The sequence below is a fragment of the Orycteropus afer genome, unplaced genomic scaffold (genome assembly GCF_000298275.1).
Source record: "Orycteropus afer afer isolate SDZICR_OR568_19922 unplaced genomic scaffold, OryAfe1.0 scaffold00026, whole genome shotgun sequence".
In the NCBI taxonomy this organism is placed as follows: Eukaryota; Metazoa; Chordata; class Mammalia; order Tubulidentata; family Orycteropodidae; genus Orycteropus; species Orycteropus afer.
This window is the reverse complement of record NW_006921613.1, coordinates 6,500,797-6,526,329: the sequence shown is the minus strand read 5'-3', so window position 1 is coordinate 6,526,329 and position 25,533 is coordinate 6,500,797. Positions and strand designations below refer to the sequence as shown.

Genomic DNA, 25,533 nt, shown 5'->3' with positions numbered 1-25,533 from the left:
AAAAATGTATCTACATATTTTTAAGATATGTATTTATTGAAAAGCTGTTTTAGACTCACATACAGATTTTTTGAAATCTTTTTAAATTGCACATATTTGAAATGTGCACTTTGGTAAGTTTTGACATACGTGCACTCCTGTGAAACCATTACCACAATCAAAAACCAAAAAACCAAACCCACTGCCATCAAGTTGATTCTGACTAGTAGTGACCCCTGTTGGGTCTCCAAGGCTGTAAATCTTATGGAAGTAGATTGCCTAATCTTCTTCCCGTGGAACACTATGTGGATTTGAACCACTACCCTTCTGCTTAGCAACCAAATGTCTTACCCATTATGCCACCAGAGCTCCTTCACCACAGTCAAAGTTGTGCCCATATCTGTAACCCTCCTAAAGTTTTCTCTTGCCTCTTTGTTATCCCCCCATCTGCCTCTCCTCAAACAACTACTGATTTGCTTTCTTTCAGATAGATTAGCTTTCTTTCAGATAGATTAGCTTACATTGTCTATAATTGTAGACAAGTGAAATCATGCAGTGTACTCTCTTTTTGGTCTGACTTTTTCACACAGTGTGATTATTTTGAAGTTCATACACGTATCTCATAGTTCATTCATTTTTATTGCTCAGTAGTATTCTAGTAATGGCCAATTCAGATTATTTTCATTTTGGAGATATTATAAATAAAGCTATTATGAATAGACACAGATTTTTAAAATTATGTATCACTTGGTGATAAATAAGATGAAAAGGGAGAAAATAAGTGAAACAAATTGGTTGATGTTGTTAAAACTTCTTCAAGTTCAGTGTGCAACTTTTTAAATCATTTTTTGACTCAAAATTATCAGTATACTTTTTTTTTTTTTAACCTAGTATCTCCTCTCTGCTATCGAGTTTTTTTTTGTTTTGTTTTTTGAAAAAAGGAAAGAAGTAAAAGCTTTTGAGCTGGACTTTTAAGCCAGCTCTGTTGTTTTATAGAACTAGCCTAATCTGGAAAGGAGGCTAGGTGGCACAACAGTTAAGTGCTCGACTGGTAACCAGAAAGTTGGCAGTTTGAACCCTCTCAACAGCACTACAGGAGAAAGACTCAGCAATACGCTCCTGTAAAGATCACAGCCTAGAAACCCCTATGGGGCAGTCCTGCTCTGTCACGTGGGGTCGCTCTGAGTTGAAAATCCACTCAAGGTCACCCAACAGCAACAACCAAAAAAAACCAAACTCACTGCTGTTGAGTCGGATCTGACTCATAGCAACCCCTCCTTGAGTTTCTGAGGCAGTATCACTACGAAAGTAGATTGCCTCATCTTCCTTCCGAAGAGTGGCTGGTAGATTTGAATGGCCAGCCTCTGGTTAGCAGTCCAATGCCTTAGGCACTACGCCAGCAGAGCTCCCAACAATAACAAACAATAGCTTATTCTGGATCTTCTTTTGGGATTGTTGCTAAACACATATGAGGCACACCCCCCCCACCACCACCCCCGCAGTCCCTCACCATGATAGTCTGGTTCCTAGGTTCTTTTCTACATTTGTCCCTGGGATTTTCTTACTCATCTCTGACCCAATCTGCTAGTTTTGAAGCTAGTGCTTTTGATGTTGTTGCATATTCAGGCAATGACAAGTACATCTAGGCTACTTCTGGGATAACAGTGATTATAGGACACCAATTGTAAGATGCATTTCAATCCCAGAATGTTAAATTGTAGGAAACTGTTCATGATGAAATCCATTAAATAGTAGTTCAGTCAGTTCATTTGATGCATAAGGGCCTGGTAGATTAAGATCAATGTCCAATGTCACACAATAATTAGAGGAAGCTGGGACTAGAACAAAGTGTTTATCATCCAGTTGGTTTCTCTGACTTTAGTGGGATGGGGGCTTCCCCCCCCCAACACACACACACACACACACACTGGTGTATAGCAGTTGACACTTAAAAGAAGGGGGGCTAATGGAAGGGAAAGAAAGTTACATTGTGTGGGAAAAGGATATCTAAGTAGACAACCAACTTGAACACTGTGAATAGTCAGATTAATAAGGGGAGGGGAACAGCATTTTAATAGCTCCTCAGTGGGCTGCCTGCTACCTACCAATCTCTTTTGTACCAATCCACTCTTCATTCTTATTATTTCAATTGCCTGATTTAAAAAAAGGAGTGTGTGTGGAGGGAAAACAGGTCTGCTCATATCATTTGTGACCTCATTTGCAACAGAATTAAGCCCAGATTCCTTGGCATGGTGTATAAGGAAGATCCTTCACAGATGTCCCTTCCTTGTCTTTGGTTCTTTCCTTTCTTCTCCTCTCCCATAAATCCAACCCTCTAGTCTTACCAAACTTTTGTTCACCAACATATCATGTACTTTCTTATCCTTGTACCTTTATATATGTTGTTCCCTTTTCCTGTGATGACTTGTCCCCACCCATGCCCATGATATGACCTCTTCCTTCAAAGCTCAGATGTAACCTCTTTTCCACAGTTTCCCCCTCAGAACTCTCCCTCCCTTCCAATGGTTATTTCCCTGTGTGTTTTCAAACCCAGTTCATGTGTGACTTCTGCTGTAACACTTACCATGTGGTATTACTGCATTTTACATGTCTGTCTTATTAAGCTGTAGTCTCCTTTGGAGATAAGTTCATATCTTGTTCATATTTGAATTCCCATTTCCCAGAATGGTGCCTGGATTTTGGTGACATAGTGCCTAAGGCATTTGACTGCTAACCAGAAGGCTGGCAGTTCAAACCCACCAGCCACTCCTCAGAAGGAAGGTTGAATAATCTGCTTCCATAGTGATACCGCTTTGGAAACCCAAGGAGGGGTCGCTATGAGTCGAATCTAACTTGATGGCAGTGAGTTTGGTTTTGGTTTAATGAGAAATACAGTCACTCTGGTGGTGTAGTGCCTAAGGCATTTGACTGCTAATCGGAAGGCTGGCAGTTCAAACCATCAGCCATTCCTTGGAAGGAAGACTGGGCAATTTACTTCTGTAGAGATACTGCCTCAAAAACCCAAAGGGAAGTCACTATGAGTCAGAATCAACTCAATAGCAAGGAGAATGACAAATACAGGGAGCTCTGGTGATGTAGTTGATAAGACATTTGCACTAACCAGAAGGTCAGCAGTTCAAACCCAGCAGCTAGCTGCTCTGTAGGAGGAAGATGAAGCAATCTACTGTAAAGGTGTATAGCCTTGAAACACCAATGGGTCATCCAGTGCGGGGTGGCCGTGGGTTTGGTTTGGTTTAATGAGAAACAGTCAATTAGGTGCATTATTATTTCCTGAATGCAGTATTATCTTTCTAGGGGAAATCTGTAAAATTCTCTGCAAGAAGGAAGGGATTGAGTAAAAGTTTCACTTTGGATGGAGATTTTGGAGTGAGATGGTATAGAAGAAGGGATTGGAAGGAGAATTGACTATAAGAAGAAAGAATTAGGGGGTATGCTTAAAGAAATCAAGAGGAAACAGAACTAGAAAAAGGATGGGCAATGAGGAAAGGAGAAAAGGGAAGAGAAAAATGGAGGGAATGATTATGTGGCCAGGAGTTTAGAATCTTTCTTGGTTTAATTATAGGAGAGTTACTGGACAATGCATTCTCACAAGGATTTTCCAAACTCTCTTTCCTGAATGAGTCCCATTTTGTATTCTTCACATACTCCCTCTCTGAAAAGACACAAGTATGCTTCTTACAACTGCCTTACAATTAGCACATTGTTCTTCACTGTTTTTCTATGGAAAGCCAGGGGAGCAGAGTAGTATGGTGGAAAGGCACTCACTACACTGGGAATCAAGGCCTGACACAGTTCCAGCTCTGTGACTTTCAGCAAGGCACTTGGCCACCTTCGCCTCAGAATCTTCATCTGCCCAAGCTTCCTGGCAGAATTGTTGTAAAGATCAAAATAAGGAGAATCACATATAGAAAACACTAAGCTGTCAGGTTGTTGGTATGCAAATGAAAGTACTATTACTTTTTAGTTGAACTCTTTCATCTAATAAACAGACTCCATTGACAGTTAGCATAGCCCTGTCTCTTATTAATAGGCCCTGTTTACAGCTCTAGTGGCATAGTGCCTAAGGCATTTGACTACTAGCCAGAAGGCTGGCGGTTCAAACCCACCAGCTACTGCTCGGAAGGAAGGATGGGCAATCTACTTCCGTAGTGATACCACCTTGGAAACCCAAGGAGGGGTTGCTATGAGTCGGATCTGACTCGACGGCAGTGTGTTGCATTGCGTTGCGTTGTTTACAGAAAGGAGATAACAGTGTTTCTTTCTTTTTAGTAGTATTTTGAAGTCTCAAGAAGCTAACCCATTTCAATGTTCACGGCCCATGAGAAAGGCATCTAAGAAGCCATGGCACTCCCTTTTCAAAAAGAGCTGGAGAAATACAAGAACATTGATGAAGATGAGCTTCTTGGCAAACTCTCAGAGGAGGAACTGAAGCAGTTGGAAAATGTTCTTGATGACCTAGATCCCGAGGTTAGTGATGTGGAATTGAAGCAGGGTGGTTAATGATAGTGCGGGATGAACGGTGGGGCCCAGTCCTTACACAATAGTGTCCACTGGTTCCAAGGGGAAATTCTGTGTTCTTCCACTGACTGATTCTGGGTCACTTACGTTTACAAGTTCATAGAGAACTTCAACAGCCACATCAACAATGTGATATGGCAAGTTTATCTTTCAAAAACCAATTTCATATAAACTGAGAAAAATATTTTTCATTGGTTGAAGAAAAGTTAGTCTGATGGAAAAAAGAAGGAAAGAGGGAAGGAAACAGTCTTACCAGGTTTCTTCTGAGTCATATACTCTGCTCAGTGTAGCAGCCCTTAAGGTAAATTGTATTATCCCCCTTTCATAAATGAGACAGATTCAGATAGGTAATTTATATAACATCCCATACTAGGAAATGTCAGAGATCTTTTTACATTTCATTTCTTCTGAATGCATGATGCTCTTGTTGGCTTCCATTGGCTCATCTCCTTGGTGTAGTGGATAAGGCATTTGGCTGCTCACCAGAAGGTCAGCGGTTCAAACCCACTAGCCGCTCTGCCGAAGGAAGATGGGGTGATCTACTTCTGTAAAGATTTACAGCCTCAGAAACCCAGTAGGGGTTGCTGTGAGTCAGAACTGATTTAATGGTAGTGAGTTCTTTTTTCTTTTTAATGGACAACAAGATCAGACCATTGTGATCAGTAGGGTTTTCATTAGCTAGTTTTCAGAAGTAGATTCCCAAGCACTTCTTCCTAGTCTGTCTTAATCTAGAAGCTTCGCTGAAACCTGTTCAGCATCACAGCAAAACCTAGGCCTCTACTGACAGACGAGTGGTGGCTACTCTTGAGGTACATTGTGCAGGAATTGAACCGGGGCCTCCCAGATGGAAGGCGAGAATTCTGCCACTCAGCTGTCACTGCCCTCATTTCAAATGCATAAATAACTTGAAATCTTTGGTGATCCTACAATAGTGGGTCGATTAGAATGACTGTAATAATAATACTAAGTAAATTAAAGTGGGCTTGTAATGTTTTTTTATGAGTTCTTAAAAAGCTAAGTAGTTTGTTATCTTGTTCATTTAGCAACTACTTTATTCAGCCCTGGTGATATTACCTTAATCTTAGAATTAGAAGTATCCCAAATAGTGATTTTACTATAAATTAAAATGTCACTAAAAGTAGAATTACTTATAGGATATTCTGATATGCCAGATACTTTGGATTTTCTATTCAAATTTACTTTAAAAAATATTAACCATTTTTTTTTTAATGTAGGGAAAGAATCTCAACACTTAATCCAAAAAAACCAAACCAAACTCACTGCCATTGAGTTAGATACAACTCATAGTGACCCCTCTTTGGGTTTCTGAGGCGGTATCACTACAGAAGTAGATTGCCCAATCTTCCTTCCAAGGAGTGGCTGGTGGGTTTGAACCACTAGCCTTCTGGTTAGCAGTCAAAGGCTTTAGGCACTATGCTACCAGAGCTTCCATACTTAATCCAGCAGGTGTTAATATTTACCACAATGTCACTTACCTGCTTGGCTGTTCCTCAGAAGAAAGGTTAGAAATAACTCTATTGGCAAAGTCCCTGGGTAGAGCAAATGGTTAAGCACTCAGCTACTAACCAGAAGATTTGGTGATTCAAGTACACACAGAGACTCCTTGGAAGAAAAGCCTGGCAACTTATTTTCAAAAGATCATAACCATTGAAAACCCTTTGGAGCACAGCTCTCTGCAATGCATGGGGTCACCAAAAGTCAGAATTGACTCAATGGCAACTGGTTACACATATTGGCTACTTATCAGAGTCTCCATATGCCTGCCTGGGAGCACCATGGGTACTGTACAAGCCAAACCTGAGTGTAGTCTACAAGGAAAGAGGCTGCAAAGAGTAGCTGGCTTTTTGCCACCAAATTCAAGAAGGCAGCTTCAGAAGACTCATAGGCTGCGCCAACTGTCCATGTTCTGCCTGAGACCCATGATAGCCCTCCTCTCATCACAAGATGGTAGAACAAGTAGTGACTTAGAAGTCTCATAGAGATGCCAGTCTTCATTTCACATCCATAAGTGACCCCAAGTAGAGATCCTTCTTGCTCTTTCTCCAATATACTTAAAATGTGGTGAGGGGGAGAAGTAACAAAGTATGAGTCAGACATACACCCTTCCTGTCCTGCATATAACTCTTGTCTTCTTAGAGCGCACTGCTGCCAGCTGGATTCCGGCAGAAAGATCAGACACAGAAAGCAGCCACTGGCCCATTTGACCGTGAGCACCTTCTCATGTACCTAGAGAAAGAGGCATTAGAACAAAAAGACAGGGAAGACTTTGTGCCCTTCACTGGGGAAAAAAAAGGTAAGGATCACATGTGGCACTCCTTGGGACAAAGCTACTCTTTATAAGTATTGTCATGGAGGGTCAAGCAAGGGAACTGACCTAGAAATGGGAAATAAATACTGGATTCAGTATAAAAAAAGAATCATGAAAGAATATGTAGTCTTACTAAAGAATACTTAGGGTATGATGATGGTTCTGTGGACATCTTGAACCTCAAATAAATGTTTTTGAAAGCATGACGTTGTGCTTTAAAGAACATTGACACTAGCATGTTTCTCTTAGCTATAATTTTCCAAGTGCACTGAAGGTCCCCTGAAGGCCTTTCTGCTCCATGTCTAGGAAGGCCCTGGTGCCAGATCTTTAACCTTACATGCTTGGATTAGAATCAGTGCAGTAATTACTTCATTCATCCAGCATTTATAGAACACCTTTTCTATGGAGAGTGCTAAAAAGGCAAGGAGGCCCCATGTTCTGACATCCTCTAACCCCACAAGAGGAAGACAGAATCACCATCAATAGCCCAATGCGTATTACTGCAAGGCCAGACATGCTGCCTCCCTCCAGCCCTTTTACCAACCGTTCCTCCCAAAGCACCCACCACCTCTCTCCTGAGTTCGATAATTCACTGCAGTGGCCACACAGAACTCACAGATTATGAGGTTTATTAGGGAAGCACCAGGCTACAATTAAAGTTCAGGAAAAATGCTCAGTCTCTCTCCCAGCACACTATCTCTCAGCCAACAGTTTCTCACAGCCTCTCTCCCAGCAGTGCGTGTCCCTCGGTGTTTTACTCAGCAATGTGTGTCTCTTGTGCCTCTTGTGTCTCTCAGGAGTGCGATCCTTCTCGGCAGTACATCCTTCTCACCCAGTAGACAGAGTTCTGCCTCTAGGAGGCCTCCTTTTGAGCCTGGCAAAATGGCCAAACTAACCAATCATAACATCAGAATTCTAAGCACCTGAGAGCCCAGAACATTGCTTTGTGCCATGCCCAACAGAAATAGCCCAGGTGGATAACTTTTACAATCAGGAGCTCCTCAGTTGCTCACAGCAAATTCTACCATGGAGTTTACAAAGACTTATGGCTAGAAAAGCCATACCAGGTAATTTACCACACTGCAGAGAGCCAAGTGCTGGGTGCTGGAACACAAGGGAATAAGACTTTGCCCTGCCCTTAAGGAGCTTTTGGTCTAGTGAGAGAAACACTGTGACAGAGCTGGGTATGGCTCTGGGGAGCAAGGGGCTGTTTCTACATCCCAGGACGAAGCTCAGAAGCAAGCAAGGAAAGCTGTCTTCCTTAGATTCTGACCCTGAGTTCCCCTATGGAAGAAGAATGGATATTAAAAGCTTGTGGAGGTTTCTCACATCCAGACAGTGGGCCTAAGTAATGGCATTGCTGATGACCTCATGGCAATGACAGTCTTTTTAAAACACAGATCAGGTTATGTCACTGTCCTGCTTAAAGTCCCAAATCTTGCTGATGGTTTCAAAGCCCTGTGAGATCCAGCCTCCATCCACCACTCTGACTTCATCTCTCCCTCCCTTGCTGTGTCTCAGCCCCACTACCTTCATTCAGTTCCCAAACCTGCTGAGTTCTTCCCATCTCAGGGTCTTTGTCACATGAACTCTTCCTTCTGACCCAAATCCCCATTTCTCATAGGGCTTCTATCTCATCCTTTAGGTCTCAGCTTAAATGTCAGGACCTCTGGCTTTCGCTGACCTTTCTGTCAAAAACAGACCCCCTCTTTCTATCATGACACTTATTGCTTTCATAGCACTGAATGACAATGTTCATTATTATGTTCATTTTCTTTGGTTTTTGTGTGTTTTCCAAATTAGACAGTGGTCTCCACCCAGGTAGAACTTTGTCTGTCTTGTATCCTTGCACAGGGGAGGTGCTCGATGTACATGGGTTTGGGCAAATGCCATCTCTGAGCTTCTGTGCTGCAACCATGAAGCAGGAGCACTGGCTTCTCAGTTGTCACGACTCAGAGCTCTGGTGCCATCTCTTACCTAACATCTCACTTCTCCTCTCAGTTGTGCATATTCAATGGACCGTGTAGCATGGAGAATGTAATTTTATTTAAAAAGCAAAGTTAAATGGTGACAAATTGGACAAATAACCAAGGATTACCATGGAAATATGGAGCTTTTTCTATGGCAGCATCATTGCTGTTGGACTAATTTAATTGTGAAAGAAAATAATTAAGAAATTATAATGTCAAATCTGCACTAAAACCCTGATTAGCATTGACTGTTGGGGTAATGACAAAATAATAAGGGGAAAGCTGTTGTTTTTGTACTCAAAATAGAGGTCTGTGGAGAAGCTATAAATCATCTCTTGATACTGATTCATCTATAGATAGACCATGGGGAGCTTTAGGAATCCAGGAGTTGTCTGAGTAATAAATGGGGATTGATAGGACCAGAGAGAGGAGCCAGGTACAGTGAGAGGTGATCATGACGTCTCTGGAGAAGAGGCCATACAACCTCTCATGAGTGCACTGTGCGTGAGACCCATCCTCCTGGGTTAGACTTAACTCTCCAATGCAGCTTTATCCACTTAGAACTTACTTTGTAGTTGGATCCGAAGAATGGATTCCCATCAGTCAGTCATTGCCCTGTATACTGATAGCTGCTGGGTCACCCTGGCACCAGTGTCAGTGTAATCCTAAACAGTACCAGGGAAGAGGAATTTAGTAATGCTATTTTGACTCTAGACCAAGGTCATCTGAACCAGAAATAAAATGCTGTCAGTACCATGGAAATTAAGTCTGGCAGGAGCCTCAGTGTCTGAGATGTTATTGATTGATTTTATTTTCCATTTTCTTTCTTCTGGACCTCTCTCCACTTTATATCCCAAGGTACTTTCTTTCTGTGTGGGAAATGTGGCATCTTATGTGATGCTGAAGCAGGAAGTGAGATGTATTCAATGGTAAAGTCCTTGTTGGCCAGGTGCCCTAGATTGACCATATGCAGTGGCCTCCTTCCATTCTTTAGGGATCCCATCTCTGGCTGGCCTCCATTTACTTACCCAACCGTTTGGAGACATGGTATACCATCAGGAAGTAAGCAGGGCAAATTACTGACTTTGGGTTTGACCTTTCCTTTCCCATGGGACTGGGATGGTCCAGGCTAGCCAAGGAGACCTGGAAAGAGCTTGAGTATCCCATCTGGTTGAAGCTGGAGTCTGCTGTCTGTTCTATCTAAGATGACAATGAGGAGAAGGCATTAGAGAAGTCTGTAGGGAACTCCAAAGATTGAAAATGTAGGAGACCAATTTCTAAGATCACGTCCAAGAAGTAAGAGCAGCTCCAAGAAAGAGAGAAAAAACAAGAGTCAAAAGCCGGGAGGGATTGGGAAAGAATATGAGTATTATGGTAATATGGGATGTTGCCTTGATGCCTCTGGAATATCCTGGTTCACCTTTATCAGCTGTTGCACAGGTAGAGTGTGGTGTGTTGGTCTGGCTGGAAGTGCGGAGCAGGTAACATGCCTTCTTCCCAGTGATGTGGTTCATCAGATGAGAAGTTTGGGCTGGGGAGGTAGGGCACAGATACCAGAATTTCAGAGTAAATAGGGGGCAAAACAAATGGAATCTAAGTGACAGACTGAAGTGAGAGGTGATGCCAGAGAATATGTATGTAGGAAACATGGAATGCCTTGCTGTTTGCGGACCTCTAGGCTCTGAATTTGACAACCCTTGTTTTTCCTTTCAGATCAGGCTTGTTGTGGTGTGCTCTGGGAGGTGGTTCTGTTCCCTCTAGGCTCGTGTAGACCCTAGAAGCAGGCCCAGGGATGTTAGGGCAGGGAATTAAAGGGCTAGGTGCCTCTGGAAGGAGGCCTGTGTTCTGCATAGGAATGTCTCTTTGTCTCCACGACTTCTCCCACAATGGACTGAATGAAGTAAAACTTTGTAAATTGCAAGGGCCCCTCTCGCCCAGGTCAAAGGGCAGTATTGCAATTGTAGGGAATAGAACCCACATTTTTTTCCTCTCTGTTTTAGGACTATAATCTCCTCAGATCTCTGGTGCAGAGAATGTAGGCCTCCTTCTCTGGATGTTCTGTCTAATACTGGATTATTGATACTGGCATCATTCCAGCAATTAAGGGACCCCAGCTGGATACTCACTGGCTTAATGATGTGGCTCTTAATGGCCAAAGCTATCTTCTCTGTTCATCTACTTACCCTAGCAAAAAGGCAGTAGCATACAACTGTTTTTATTTTTCTTCTGATTTAAAGGGAGAGTCTTTATCCCCAAAGAAAAGCCTGTAGAAACTCTCAAAGAAGAAAAAGTGACCCTTGACCCAGAATTGGAAGAAGCTTTGGCTAGCGCCTCCGACACTGAGCTGTATGATCTTGCAGGTTAGTCTTTGGCTCTGGGAAACGTTCCTTTCTGGCTTTGTGACCTCCAGTCATGTACTTGTACCCAAGTCAGGAGCCTTTGAGCTTCTCTACAACTATCGATCCTTATTAAAATTCAATGATGACTTTAGCCATTAAACCATTCCCATGGAGTCAGCTCTGACTCATGGCTAGCCCATGTGTGTCAGCATGGAACTGTGCTCCATGGGGTTTTGAAGAACTGATATTTTGGCAGTATATCCCCAGAGCTTTCTTCTGAGGTACCTCTGTGTGGACTGTAAGAATTTAAAGTAAAAAATAACCACTCTTATGCTTTATAAAGAGCTTTTACATTAGCATTTTATCCTCACAAAGTTTCCCTAAAACTCTTGCTCTTCCCCACAGTTGTCACTCATTTCAGTTTGATTGACACTAAGAGGTCTGTTAGTGTAACCATGAAATAGGGATAATTTATTGTCACCCCATAAGGTAAATCCCTATTCAGCCCAATCTGCTAATTTTTTTCTAGTTTTCTTAATAATAGCAACAAAACAGTAATTATTATTATTATTATTATGGAATTGATTATACATATAGATTGGAAAAAAAATAGTACAAAAGAATATATAATGAAAGGTAAGTTTTCTCACTTTAATTACCTAGGCCTTCTCCCATTTCCTGTATATCCTTTGAGAAAAATTCCATGCGTATACCAGCAGATTTGTGCATTCATATTTTCCTCCCAGGGGAATGCTTGCTTTGCCCTATCACAGGGATACCAGATCACTACAAGGATTAAGGTGCATTTAAAAACATTCCATAGCTTTAGCAAGAATTTCCACATTTTTATTCTATTTGAAGAAATACATAAAATAAACCTTCCTCCCAGGAGAACCAACTATGCTTTACTCTAATAGCATATGACCATCTTACCTACATTTTAATTCCTTCTGTTACATTGGTAGTCAATATTAAGTTCACATATTGGAGATCCTCTTCAGAGGTCACTTTGGGAGTTGAGAAACCTGGGCAGGTAGCGAAGAAGATGCTTTATAGTGGCTGGTTTTCTAAGTTTTGTGGTTATGGTGCCACCACCACCAATACACCTCAGTTGCCATCAAGTGGATTCTGACTCATGGTGATCCCATGTGTTTCAGAGTAGAACTGCACATAAGATTTTTCATGGTTGTGACGTTTTGGAAGCAGATCAACAAGTCTTTGTTCCAAGGAGCCTCTGGGTTAATTTGAACCACCACTCTTTCAGTTAATAAGCAAGTATTTAATTGTTTGTGCCACCCAGGGACTCTTAGTTACTGTGCAGGGATCCTGCTATGGTTATTGCTCCTCCAATGGTTGCCTCGTGGCCTCTACTAGAAGTAACCACAGGGAGAATGCAGGGTTGGGCTTGAATTTCTAGGAAATTGCTGGGAGAGAGAGAGAGAGAGAACAACACCAATAATTTACAAGGTCTGGTAGCATAGTCACTAAGGCACTTGACTGCTAACCAGAAGGCTGATGGTTCAAACCCACCAGCCACTCCTCGGAAGGAAGGTTGGGCAATCTGCTGTAGTGATACTGCCTCGGAAACCCAAGGAGGGGTTGCTATGAGTCGGGTCCAACTCGAGGGCACATAACAACAACAACAACAACTGGTGGCATAGTGCCTAAGGCATTTGACTGCTAACCAAAAGATTGGCGGTTCAAACCCACCAGCCACTCCTCAGAAGGAAGATTGGGCAATATACTTCCATAGAGATACCACCTCAGAAACCCAAGGAGGGGTCACTATGAGTCGGGTCCAACTCAACGGCAGTGAGTTTGGTTTTTTAGTTTTATTAAAACCAGAAATTCATACAGTTAAACCAGAGAAACAATCCCAATAGACAATTGCCACTTTTGTATGTGCTCAGTCTTTTTCCCTCATCAGGGTCTCCCTTGAAACACAGCAGGAAGCCAGGCTACAGTTGGCTACATCTTCTTGAGAGTGGATCTTTGAGGGAGATTTCAAGCAGTCCCATGAGTGGATGGACTGACAGCTGTTGAGGTTTAGATAAGAAAGAGTGCCAATGCATCACCCTTGTTATCATGACAGATAGAGGGCAGAAATAGAGACGTTTATCAAGGGAGTGGCAGTTGACCTTCAAGACAGAGCCTTCCAGACTGGCCATATCTTGATGTGGTCACCATTATCCAGAGACAAGCTTTGCTGGTCCAGAGATTTGATCTTGTCAGTGTATATATAGGAGCAATTAGATTAAGAGGGTAGAGGAAGCAAGGTAATAAATAGGGAATGACTCCACTAGCCAGATTTATAGGAAATTGTTGTTGTTATGTGCCTTAGCCACTGTGCTACCAGAGCTCCCTTATAGGAAATAGGTAAAACTTGGCAATGGGAGCCAAATTGTAATTGGGAGTTGCTTGGTATCAATGGAGCTGGAGCAAGACAAGATGGTCTCAATGGCCTGTATTTATCAAATAGGGCACCTTCTCCCTAGACAATGCCAGAGACATGCTGACAAATTCTTACTTTATTTACTTAACAAGAATTTATAAAGCACTGCAGTGGCTGGCACATAGAAATTCACTTAATCTTTGTAATAGGTAAAGTACAAACATTATCCCTATTTTACAAGATGAGGAAACTGAGGCTCAGAGGCATTTAGTAACTTCCCCGGACACACAGTTAGTACATAACAGAGTTAGGATTGACACTCGGCCATACTGATCACAAGTCCCACTTTTACTCCCCACCCTTGCTGGGTGTGTGCTCTTTCTTGTGCTGTACTAGCTGCCTTCCTCCTTCCTTCCAATATGTAGACCCCAATGTAGCCAATGAGGATCTCTTTCACCAGTTGACAGAATATTTTCTAGTCTGGGTTCCTTTTCCACATGGCCTGGTTCACCTGTAATTTCTGTGGCAAAGGGAAATCTGTGGGCAGTTACCATTTCAGTCTGCCCAGCTTTCCTCTCTCTTAGCGTTGCTTCCTGTAGTCTATGCTGCCTCCTGGTGTAATTGCCATGTAATACAAGAGACTAAAGTGTTCATGCGTATCTGGCTTTAAGGAGTCCTGGTGGAAGAGCAAGCAGTTTAGTGCTAGACCACTAGCCAAAAGGTCAGTGGTTTGAACCCACCAGCTGCTCCAGGAGAAGAAGATGAGGCAGTCTGCTTCCATAACGATTTAGAGGCTTGGGAACCTTATGGGGATGTTTTGCCCTATAGGGTCGCTATGAGTCGAGATCAACTCCATGGCAATACATTTGGTTTGGATTTTCATAACTGACCTTAACATTTCCTGATATCACCTATTTTATTTCCCACCGTGCACTACTCTAAATGGGGAAGAACAACTCCTCTTGGCCTGGAGAGTTGGGACAGATGGGAGCCTGACATTGAAAGTGGCTTTGAGCTTTCTCCTATTTGCAAGAAGTAATAATATCTGCAATGTTAGATTTGAAAATATTCTTAGACTCAGTCCCACCCTCTCATTTTACAGATGAGAAAACTGAGTGGTTGAATCTACTTAACTGGGAGGGCTAAGCAGGTTTTGTTGTTTCGTTTTTTTTTGCAATTTGGGGACATAATTAAATAACCTTAGTTTCTCAGATCCTAAATAGTTTCACAAGTGTAGACATAGCCATGTGAAGACTGCTGATGGTCTTGGAAAGAATGTATATATATATATGCTTATTTAATACTGTATATCTACCACACATTTTACAAGAAAAAGAGGTCTAGAAACTTCATCTTTATGAAACAGGGGTTTCAACTTTGTTCTTCAAGGGCAAATGAAGAGTGTGGAAATTCTAACATGCTTTCCTCATCTTAATGTTCATTCAGTGATTACCTTTGTTTTTAGCTGTTCTTGGAGTACACAATTTGCTCAACAATCCAAAGTTCGATGAAGAAACAGCCAGCACTAAAAGTGGCAAAGGGACTGTAAGAAGTAAGTTGATGTGGGATTTGTGATTTTGTAACACTTCTCAGCCTCCATGTGTTGCTGACCAGAGAATGGCCTGTTGGCAGGGCCTCCTGGTGAGTCCTGCAGGCTTTGAAGGTGGATTTTGTCAATTTACCACGGATCTTTGGGCTACAGCAACCAAACTAGAACAGAGTAGCTGATAACGTGACTCTGTCTGGCAGTGTAACTAGTTGTCCAGAACATACTCTCTTGATCGGTGCTTTCATTCAATAGATAAAATTGATTATAAAAAGATTTCAGTCAGCACAGAATGCACGTTCCTACAGATGTAGCTTAAATAAGTCCCCTCTCTATTCTAGGGTTGTTTTTGTTTGTTTGTTTTAATAATAGATGCTTGACATTAGAATTTGAAAACCGCTTTCCCCAGAGAGCATGAAAGACACATTAGCATGGACTTGCTGGCACAGAAAATTCCTGATCACTATCTCCTATGTCAACGTTTCTTTTTGAAATGTGCAGTTCATTCGATGCTCTCACTCACTCATGCGTCAGTCATCTATTAAAAACCTACTCTGTGTCAGTAATGTTCTAGGCTTTGGTACTAAAATAAAAGATGGTCCCTGCAAATCAAAACAACAATGAGGTACCATCTTGCCCCAGCACTAGTAGCAAAATTCAACAAGACAGAAAATAACAAATGCTGGTGAGGTTGTGGAGAGATTGGGACTCTCATACACTGCTGGTGGGACTGTAAAATGGTACAACCATTGTGGAAAGCAGTATGGCGATTCCTTCAAAAGTTGGAATTAGAAATACCATTTGACCCAGCCATCCCATTACTAAGTATATACCCTAAAGAAGTGAGAGCCATGACAAGAACAGATATATGCATGCCCATGTTCATCACAGCACTATTTACAATAGCCAAAAGATGGAAACAACCTAGATGTCCATCATTTGAGGAATGGATAACCAAACTATGGTACATACACACAATGGAATACTATGCAACACTAAAGAATAATGTAGAATCTGCAAAACACCGCATAACGTGGATGAACTTGGAGGACATTATGCTGAGTGAAATAAGTCAATCACAAAAGGACAAGTATTGTATTAGGTGGTTATTGTAAAAGTTAAGGAAAGGTTTTTCTATTTAAGGAAATTTTCTTTGTTCATTACCAGGGGTGGGAGGGGAGGGGAGGGAACGCTGTTAGTTAGATAGAGATAAATATTGATTTGGGTGAAGAGAAGGGCAATGTACCAAAGGTGAGTGACCAACATGGCAGCATTGAGGATGAGAAAGACAGAGAGGTACATGGGAAGTACAGACAACAAATATGAACCCTTTTGCATATACAGTACTGAGTTGTCAGTGAAGGCAAACATGGGTATATGGATGGATAGATAGGTGGACAGGCTAAACAATTAGTTATGTCTAAATGGGGAGTGTATTCAAGATCATATATAGGGTTGGCAGACAATGGTCCTGTAAGTTTATGTGAATGATCAGAATTCCCAGGTGTATAGTAGAACTGACAAGGGGAAAGGTTGTGGTCATTGCTTGGTCACAGCCAGCTACCCAGAGCGACCAAGTAGTTGATCCTGTGGGCTTGGGACCATAGTCGCAGGGGACATTGAGCTCAATTGGCATAACAATCTATACAAAACATTGTTCCACCTCCTACTTTGGCGAGTAGCGACTGGGATCTTAAAAGCTAGCAAGCTGCCATCTACATGCAACGATGGGTCTCTCCTCATCAAGAAGAAAGAAGAAAACCAGAATTAGTGGAAACAATCAGTCCTCGCGACTGGTACACCATCTGATCTGCAACCTGTACAAGTATGAGACCAGAAGAACTAGATGGTGCCCGGCTACCACTGTCATCCACTTGGAAGGGGTGTAGGAGATCCTGCATAGAGAGAGAACAATGTGGAACAAAACTCAAAATCATTTGGAGGCAAAAAAAAGAAGAAGGTGGGGACCAGGTTTGCTGGTCCAATAGAGCCTGGTGGAACCACTGAGACTATGGCCCCGAGCTGCCCTTCAGGTCTGAAATTGAACCCACACCTGTGGTTTCCAGCCAAACAAAGTATAGGCATGTGAGTAAACATTTACCTCAAGTAGACACATGCCCTGGAAAGAACAATCATGGGAGAAGGAAGGGCTGCTTATGCACAGAGAGAAAGCTCAAGGGTCAGGAGAGTATGGAGGGATGGACACTGGGAAGAGGTAACTATGGGGAGGAAGTGGGAGGGGAGCTGTTGCATTGTGGTAACTGGGGTCAATGACATGAGACAAAGTAATGTGAACTGCTGTATGGAAAGTGAATTTGCTCTGTAAATCTTCACCCAAATCAAAATAAAATAAAAAATAAAATAATAAAATAAAATCTTCTTTGGCCAGGAAAAAAAAAAAAAGATGGTCCCTGCATAAAAGGAGCTTATTTATTGGTCTGTTGGTCATAGGGACAGACTAATGCTCAGATCTCAGTACAGTGTTATCAAGGTAAGGAGCCTTGGTGCTGCAGTAGTGAAAATGCTTGGCTACTAACCAACAGGTCAACAGTTTGAACCCACCAGTTGCTCTGCAGGAGAAAGATGAAGCAATTTGTTCCCATAAAGATTACAGCCTTGTGAACCCACCCTATGTTGCAGTTCTGCTCTGTCCTGTAGGGTTGCTATGAGTCAGAATCGACTCAGCAGCAGTGGGTTTGGTTTTAGATTTGGTGAGCCAGATGCTCTGAGAACACACAGAGAATCAAAGCTTTTCTTATGTTAATTACATTTTATTCTCTATGATTGAGATTTGGGAGAGGCCTTCTAATTTCAGCAGCATCTTTATGAACCATCATTCATAGTGGATAATTCACATAGATAATAAACAACATTCCTTTTATTTTTTTCTTTCAAGTTTTTTATGTATTTATAGACTTACATAAATAGGATATAAGTATTCATCACAAGTAGCATATGCTTGTGGTAGAAAGAACAAACAATCTCTATCTTCTCCCAGTGCTGGTTGGTTATTACCAATTTTGTAATTTTTGGTCCCTTGACAGATGAAAGTTGCATATCCCTTTTAACTTCATTATCAAAAGGTAATAATTGGACTATTAACAAGTTTGCTATTAAAATTTTATGCATAACTTTCTGGACTTTTATACATACACACATATATACATATTTACTTTTTCCAAATTGTGAATGGACCTCTTATCAGTACGTGTAGGCTACCCTCATTCTTTTAATGAATACATAGTGTTTTATTATGTGATTATGCTATAATTTATTTAATCATTTTCACATTGACAGATATTTTACTTTAAAACATTTTAAATTAAATTTAGAAAGCAAAAATTATGTAATTGAATATACTTGAATACCTATCTTTATATATTCATACTTTTTTTTACTATAGGTTGGATTTCCAGATGTAAAATTTCTAGGTTATAGATAATGCACATTTAAAATTTTGATATATGGTGACATATTACTCTCTCCAAAAGTTTGCACCACTTTACATTCCCACCAACAAAATGTGAGGATGCTTTTTCCTCCACACTGTTGCCAAATCAAATCTCAAAGTTACCTCTTTTCACACTTTTCGCTAATTCAGTGGGGAGAGGTGGTATCTCAATGTTTGATTTCAGAGTTTAATTTTTATATTTTTTGGTTAAAGGGAAGAGTTTCTTCTGATTGTACCATTTGTTAATTTTTAATTGGGTTGTCGCTCACTGATTTGTAGGAGTTCCGTGTGTAGTGGGACATTAGCCCTTATCTGTTACATATGTTGCAGATATTTTCTGATAACTGCTTCTGAGAATTCTTCCATTCTTTTTTATTTCTTTTCTTTTTGTGGTCTTTTTCTCTTTCCTCCCTCAAAGCTAAAGATCTGAAATGGAAATCAGAGGAGGATGGGTATGATAGAGACCAGAAATTTGGGGAATAAAGAGACTCGTATGTTTTCTTTTTTGCATCTCAAGTCCCATTCCTGTCTGGTTGTTATAAGGAGAAGGAGGCCCATAAGCAGCAGCAGTAACTGCCATGAATGTTCTTGTTGGGATTGGAGGTTGCTGTGGAGCCTTTGGCACTTTTGGCTCCAGATACTGTCAGTCAGTGACACTTCTCACTGCAGCTGAGAAGCATCAGGCTTTCAAACTGTAACTTAGGTCCATAGTGCTCCTTCGTTTGATTAGAGAATAAAGCTTACTCTCATTGATATTAGAGTATTGTTGGCATCAAATATATAAAAGAATTGTCACTTTGGTGGAAGTCACCTTTGATTTCTATTGGAGAGCCCTTACCCCTTTCTAAAATTACCACTTGTGTTTTAGATGTGGTCAAAGGTGAAAAGGTCAAGCCAGTATTTGAGGAGCCACCTAATCCCACAAATGTGGAACTAAGTCTGCAGCAGATGAAAGCCAGTGATCCCAACCTACAAGAAGTCAACCTCAACAACATTAAGGTATTTCATTATGCTGATGATTGTTGGCAGTCGCTTGGTTTATCATGAGGTCAGAAAACTTACTTGAGATGACTGATTGCTTGCTTTCTTTTAGATCCACACATGCTGTGTATCTTTTGTAGTCCCTGATTTTGAAGCTAGGTGGTCTATTCAAAAGAAGAGGAAAGTTAAAATAATAGTTATTTCTAGAATTCTTTGAAAAGGATCACATTACTTCAGTTAAACATACTATAGTAGTCACCTTTTGCTGAGCAACAGATTCCTCCAACAATTAGAGACATAAAACAGCAAACACTTAGTGTCAGGTTTTTGAGCGTCAGGAATCTGGGAGTGACTTAGCTGGGTAGTTGTGTTGATTCCTTCCTTGTCGGTAGTCTTCCTGGATGTTCCTTGGCTTATGCATGACGCTCATGGTATCTGTCTTCCCTGGCGTGTGTGTCTCTGTGTCTATTCTGGCCTTATTATAACTCAAATTATTAGATTTAGGATCCACCAGTCCTATAGGTATGGTCTAATTAGCATAACAAAAGAAAACTCTATTTCCAAACAGGGTCATATTTAGAGACAGGAGTTAAAATTTCAACATATATTTTGGGGGGACAGAATTCAATTCATAACGACATCCTTTTCTCTAGTTCATACTAAAGGCTTTCATTTTCTTTCCTTTTAAATGGACTCTTATACCCTTAAAAGTGACTCTTTGTCCATGGAAGCTTTTAGAAAAGATTGCTAAGGAAATGACTTTGCTATAAGGGCTATCTATTATAGTTGACTGTCAAGGTTATTAAGTATAATATTCCTTATGCTTAAATCCTCAACTCTTGTTTTTCTTAAAGAACTTACTTGCATGTGTGATTTATTTATTTATTTATTTTAAGAAACTCAGGCATTTTCCATTTCACACTTTTAAATTTACTATAGAGTTTAATGTTACCATTTTATTATTAGTTTTTTTACCTTGTTTTCTTTGCTGCTTTGTGAAGACAACATCTTCAGTAACCAGTAACACGTACATTTCTTATTTCTTTCTCTATTATGATCTACGGCAAACCCTTTGGAACATAATGTTATTAAGAGGGGAGTTTAGATGATAGAATATATATTCTATTACAAAATTATTTGGGTATTTTACCATTGTGCTAAATACTGCTTTCATATGACTTGTCGGTTCTTATCTCTTCAGGACTTCACAGAGTTTAAACTGATATATTTGCTCTGTTAGTTTTCTTTTTATAGAAGTTTCTTTTCATAAAACAATTGGTTCATGATGCTTTAGTTCATCCATCTGCTAGTTCTTTCTTGCCCCTTTCTCAACACAGATTCTGTTCTTCTTCATATTCTGTCTCTAAAAAAGGCTTGCTCCAAAATTGTCTGCTGTGTAAAGGATGATGGTTATACTAACCCCTCAAACATTTGCCAGTGTATATTTTTAAACTAACAAGAGTTCTGTACCAAAAGAAGACATTATTATAGCAGGAATTATGTTATTCTTTCCCAATTCTTGACTGCTATCTTGTTGATTAATTAAATAACTGAAGTTTTAAAAAATAATATATAGGCATTTCTAATATTTGGTAATTTGGTGGATTTGCATTGATGTTATTAAAATAAGTCCCATTGTAGGATGCATGTTAATTATCATAAGAGGAAAAAATGATCCCACTTTCTACATCTAAAAACCCCAATGTTTCATAACAAGGATAGATGAGGATAAAAGAAAATAAAGGTTAGAAAAACAAAGATTTATATAATTTTTTTTGGTTTTTAAGTTTTAGCTCAGTTTTCTATTTCTAGATAGCTTTAGAAATTGGTTGTTTAGAACTCTAAAAAAAAAAAAATCTTCAGTGAAAAATATAAAGTTTATTCAATTGAATTGATTTTTGAGACTGGCCCAAATTATTTAGAACTATACATTTACTGAAAAGTAGAGCAGAGAAAGCTGCAGCATTGAATTGGACATAATATGATATTCAGCAGTGATAGTTAAAGTGTTTAACAATCATTATGGCAAGGGCACTGACCAGTCAGAATAGACCTAGGCCAAAAGGTTAGACCAGGTTCTGGAAACTCTCTGCCATGCCAGGCATTAACTCTTTAGTTGTTGGATCATGGGACGTCTGAGTGGTCCAGGAGATTGAAACATCAAGGGGTAGTCACTGAATGGTAGGGTAGAGGATCTCATGACAATGCTTTTTACTGTCTGCTTTGGAAATATTTTACTATTTTAACAGCTAGTACATCCATACCAGTGTATGGTTGTTGAAAACCAGTCCTGGTTATATATATATAACTTGGGTTTTATTCCCAGGGTAAAGTAAATTTAATCAGAGAAGGATGAAGATAAAGAATTTGAAACCTAGCTAGTTGTGGCCTCTCCCATAAACTTTCCTATGATTTTCCCAATCATGATTAAATTTTCCCCTCCTTTGTGCTTTCAAATGCATTTTGTACCTCAGGTGACACATACTACTAGGTATTAGAGCTTCTTATGTCTATATTCCCCCCAGACTGTAAAATATTAGAGGGTAGAGACTATATCTAGCCGAACACGGGGCCTTTCATGATAGGTAGTGTTGAATGACAGTAAATTTTGTATGAGACTTGGGAACATTTACAGACCTTCAAAGCTCATAGCTCCCCTTCTTTCTGTCTAATTTCAATTTAAATCAACAGTTTTCCTTTTCTCTACAAGAGTATAGCTAGCACTACTGTTAAGTTTATCAGAAACAGATCACATTTTACCTTGCCATGGAAATACGGAGAAAGGAGGAGAAACGGTACAAAAGGATTCTTCATAGATTAATGGCTAGAAGAAATATATTCATATATATAGGAAGCATTGCCTCATGTCAGTTTTGGCCTATTTCTTGCATCTAATTTCCTAGCTGACTTTATTGAGTACTCACTGTTTGTCATATCCTTTGCTAAATATTGACATGCAATATCTGATTTAATCCTTAATGAGACTTAAAGGGGTTATGTTGCCCTAGTTACAGAGCTAGTTTGTAGCACAGCTAGGACTCATGTCCAAGTCTAGCTGTCCCCATATTGCCTCTCATCCTGGTGGTTGACATTGTGCTAAGTGGTGTAGAAGAGGCAATACAAAGATAAGTAAGATTCGTTCAGTCTTTACTCTGAAAAACTTATATTAGCTTATTAACTTACATTACCACAGCATGGTGTGGTAAGCCCCCAAGTTGTTATGGAATTGTGGGCAAGGAAACTTTTAATGCTGCCTAGGAAAGGCAGAGATGATATTTCAGATGGATCTTGAAAGATGAGTAGGAATTAATTAGAGAAAAGGACAAAGGAAACCCAGGCAAAAGGAACACATATTTAAAGATCTGAGGAAGAGAAAGGTCATAGTGTTTTAAAAGAATAGCAAGTATGTCTGTATGATTTAGAAGATAGAACAAAAGAGGGAAGCAATGTGCATGAATAATTTCTTGGATAAAGAAACAAGAAAGGCAATGCCAGAGTATAACATTGTGTTAGATTCCCTTATTGGCCACTAAGCGGTGCTATAGCTCAGAATGGCTTAGTTGCTGGCTCTTTTAGAGGAGGGTATCAAGCTATTAGGAGCTCTGGTAGCATAGTGCCTAAGGCACTTGACTGCTAACCAGAAGGCTGGTGGTTCAAACCCACCAGCCACTCCTTGGAAGGAAGATTGGGCAATCTACTTCCATAGTGATACTGCCTCAGAAACCCAAGGAGGGGTCACTATGAGTTGGATCTGACTCGATGGCACATAACAACAACAACATCATGCTATTAGCCGTCTAGACATATGAATTATTTTAAAAGTCATGGGTCTTTAATTTGAGATAGAGGGACTGCAGACTGGACCCTCAACTTTCTGTGCCTTTCTCATCTTAGAACATCCCAATTCCAACCCTGAAGGAATTTGCAAAGGCTCTGGAGACCAACACTCATGTAAAGAAGTTCAGCCTGGCCGCAACCCGCAGCAACGACCCGGTGGCAATTGTGAGTAAGATTTAGAAGTATGTGGAAAAAAATTAAAAAGAAAGAAATACGTGAAGATACTTAATTCACTAGAAACTTTTTTTTAAAGGAACTATTTTTAATTTGTTTTATCAATGAATAATTTTAGATCTAGTAAATTTATTTTCTACATAGTTAATAAACTAAATTAGTTATAAAGAGACAGTAAAACTTTAGAACCCAACTGTCAGGTATTTCAAATTAATGATAATTTTATCAGCACTACCCTTTTAGGAGATGTAAAGATTAGATTAGGCATTTAGTTCATTAAATATTCAGGTTTTGTCCTACACTTAGTACAAATTTCCTAGAAATTTTGTATCTACAGTTACATTCAGTCATAGTCAGTGGCTATTATATTGACCCTGAAATCCTATAGGAACTTGGCACAGATATGAAATGTTAAAGTGTGTTTTATTTTCGTCTTTGAAATATAACTAAATTTTGAAAGATTTTTCTATTGACACTCGTTAGCCAGATATAAAAAAAATAATTACCCAAAAGCCCTATTCCTTCTAGGCATTTTAGATAATTCGGCCAAATAAGGAAACCCATTGGCCCGCGCAAATACTACTGCATTCACCATCACCGTGTTTTTCCTCCTGTTAATAGCTAACACTTCCTGAGGAATTAGTAAGAGCCAGCACTGAGCTGTGTGCTTTATATACATCATCTGACCTAATCCTCACTAATACAGTGAGATAGATATGACTAGTACTAACTAGTACTATAATTAGTACTATATTTAGTACTATAATTAGTAATAACTAGTACTAATACTAGAGCTCTGGTAGCATAGTGCCTAAAGCGCTTGACTGCTAACCAGAAGGCTGGTGGTTCAAACCCACCAGCTACTCCTCGGAAGGAAGATGGGGCAATCTACTTCCGTAGTGACACTGCCTCAGAAACCCAAGGAGGGGTTGCTATGAGTCGGGTCCGACTCGACGGCACATAACAACAACAACAAAAGTACTAATTCAAAGATCCCTGGTCACAATGGTTAAGCACTTAGCTGCTTACTGAAAGGTTACTAGTTCAAACCCACCAGCGGCTCTGTGGGAGAAAAGAGCTGGCAATTTGTTCCCATGAAGATTACAACCTAGAAAACCCTATGGGATAGTTCTGTTCTGTCATATAGGGATGCTATGAGTTGGAATTGACTTGACAGCACACAATAACAACAGTACTAATATAAGGAGCCCTCGTGGCACTGTGGTAAAGCAGTGGGCTGCTAACCAAAAGGTCAGTGGTTTGAACCTACCAGCTGCTCCATGGGAGAAAGAAGAGGCAGTCTGCTTCTGTAAAGATTTGCAGCCTTGGAAGAATCTTATGGGGCAGTTCTACTATGTCCTATAGGGTTGCTCTGAATCAGAATCGATTTGATGGCAGTAGGTTTTTTGTTTTGTTTTGTTTTGTTTGGTGTCACATTGGTTAAGTGCCCTGTTGCTAACCAAAAGGTTGGCAGTTTGGATTTATTCAGTGGCTTTGCAAGAGAAAGACCTGGGGATCTGTACAGTCTAGAAAATCCTATGGGGGCAGTTCTACTCTACCACAGGGGATACTGTGAGTCAAAATTGATTCAACAGCACACAACAACAGTACTAGTAAGAGATAGTACTCATTTCCACTTTAACAACTGAGCAAACTGAGGCTCAGAGAGGTTAAGTTTGCTAAGATAGGATAAACTAAAGTTTTGTCTTGCTAAAATAAAACTAAAAAAACCAAACTCACTGCCTTCAAGTCAAATTCGACGCATAGCGACCCCTCCTTGGGTTTCTGAGGCAGTATCACTATAGAAGTAGATTGCCCAACCTTCCTTCTGAGGAGTGGCTGATGGGTTTGAACTGTGCCACCAGAGCTCCTGTGAGGTTTGTGGTAACCACAATTAAATAAGTTCAATGATACTATTTTAAAATCACTTTTCAAGAATATTTTATTTTTGTGGAACAAAACTCAAAATCATTTGGAGGAAAAAAAAGGGGGGGGG

The 25,533-nt window shown here is 40.3% G+C and overlaps 1 protein-coding gene across 1 annotated transcript in view; it reads left to right on the top strand.

Annotated features, from left to right (window-relative positions):
- The first annotated feature begins 4,341 nt into the window (after positions 1 to 4,341).
- TMOD2 (tropomodulin 2) overlaps positions 4,342 to 25,533 on the top strand; it is a 60,461-nt gene continuing 39,269 nt past the window's right edge. Inside the window, exons 1-6 of the mRNA XM_007935166.2 lie at positions 4,342 to 4,467; positions 6,676 to 6,832; positions 11,055 to 11,177; positions 15,014 to 15,100; positions 19,414 to 19,544; positions 23,421 to 23,528. Of these exons, the coding sequence (XP_007933357.1) occupies positions 4,342 to 4,467; positions 6,676 to 6,832; positions 11,055 to 11,177; positions 15,014 to 15,100; positions 19,414 to 19,544; positions 23,421 to 23,528 (732 nt within the window). The remainder of the gene's footprint in view (positions 4,468 to 6,675; positions 6,833 to 11,054; positions 11,178 to 15,013; positions 15,101 to 19,413; positions 19,545 to 23,420; positions 23,529 to 25,533) is intronic.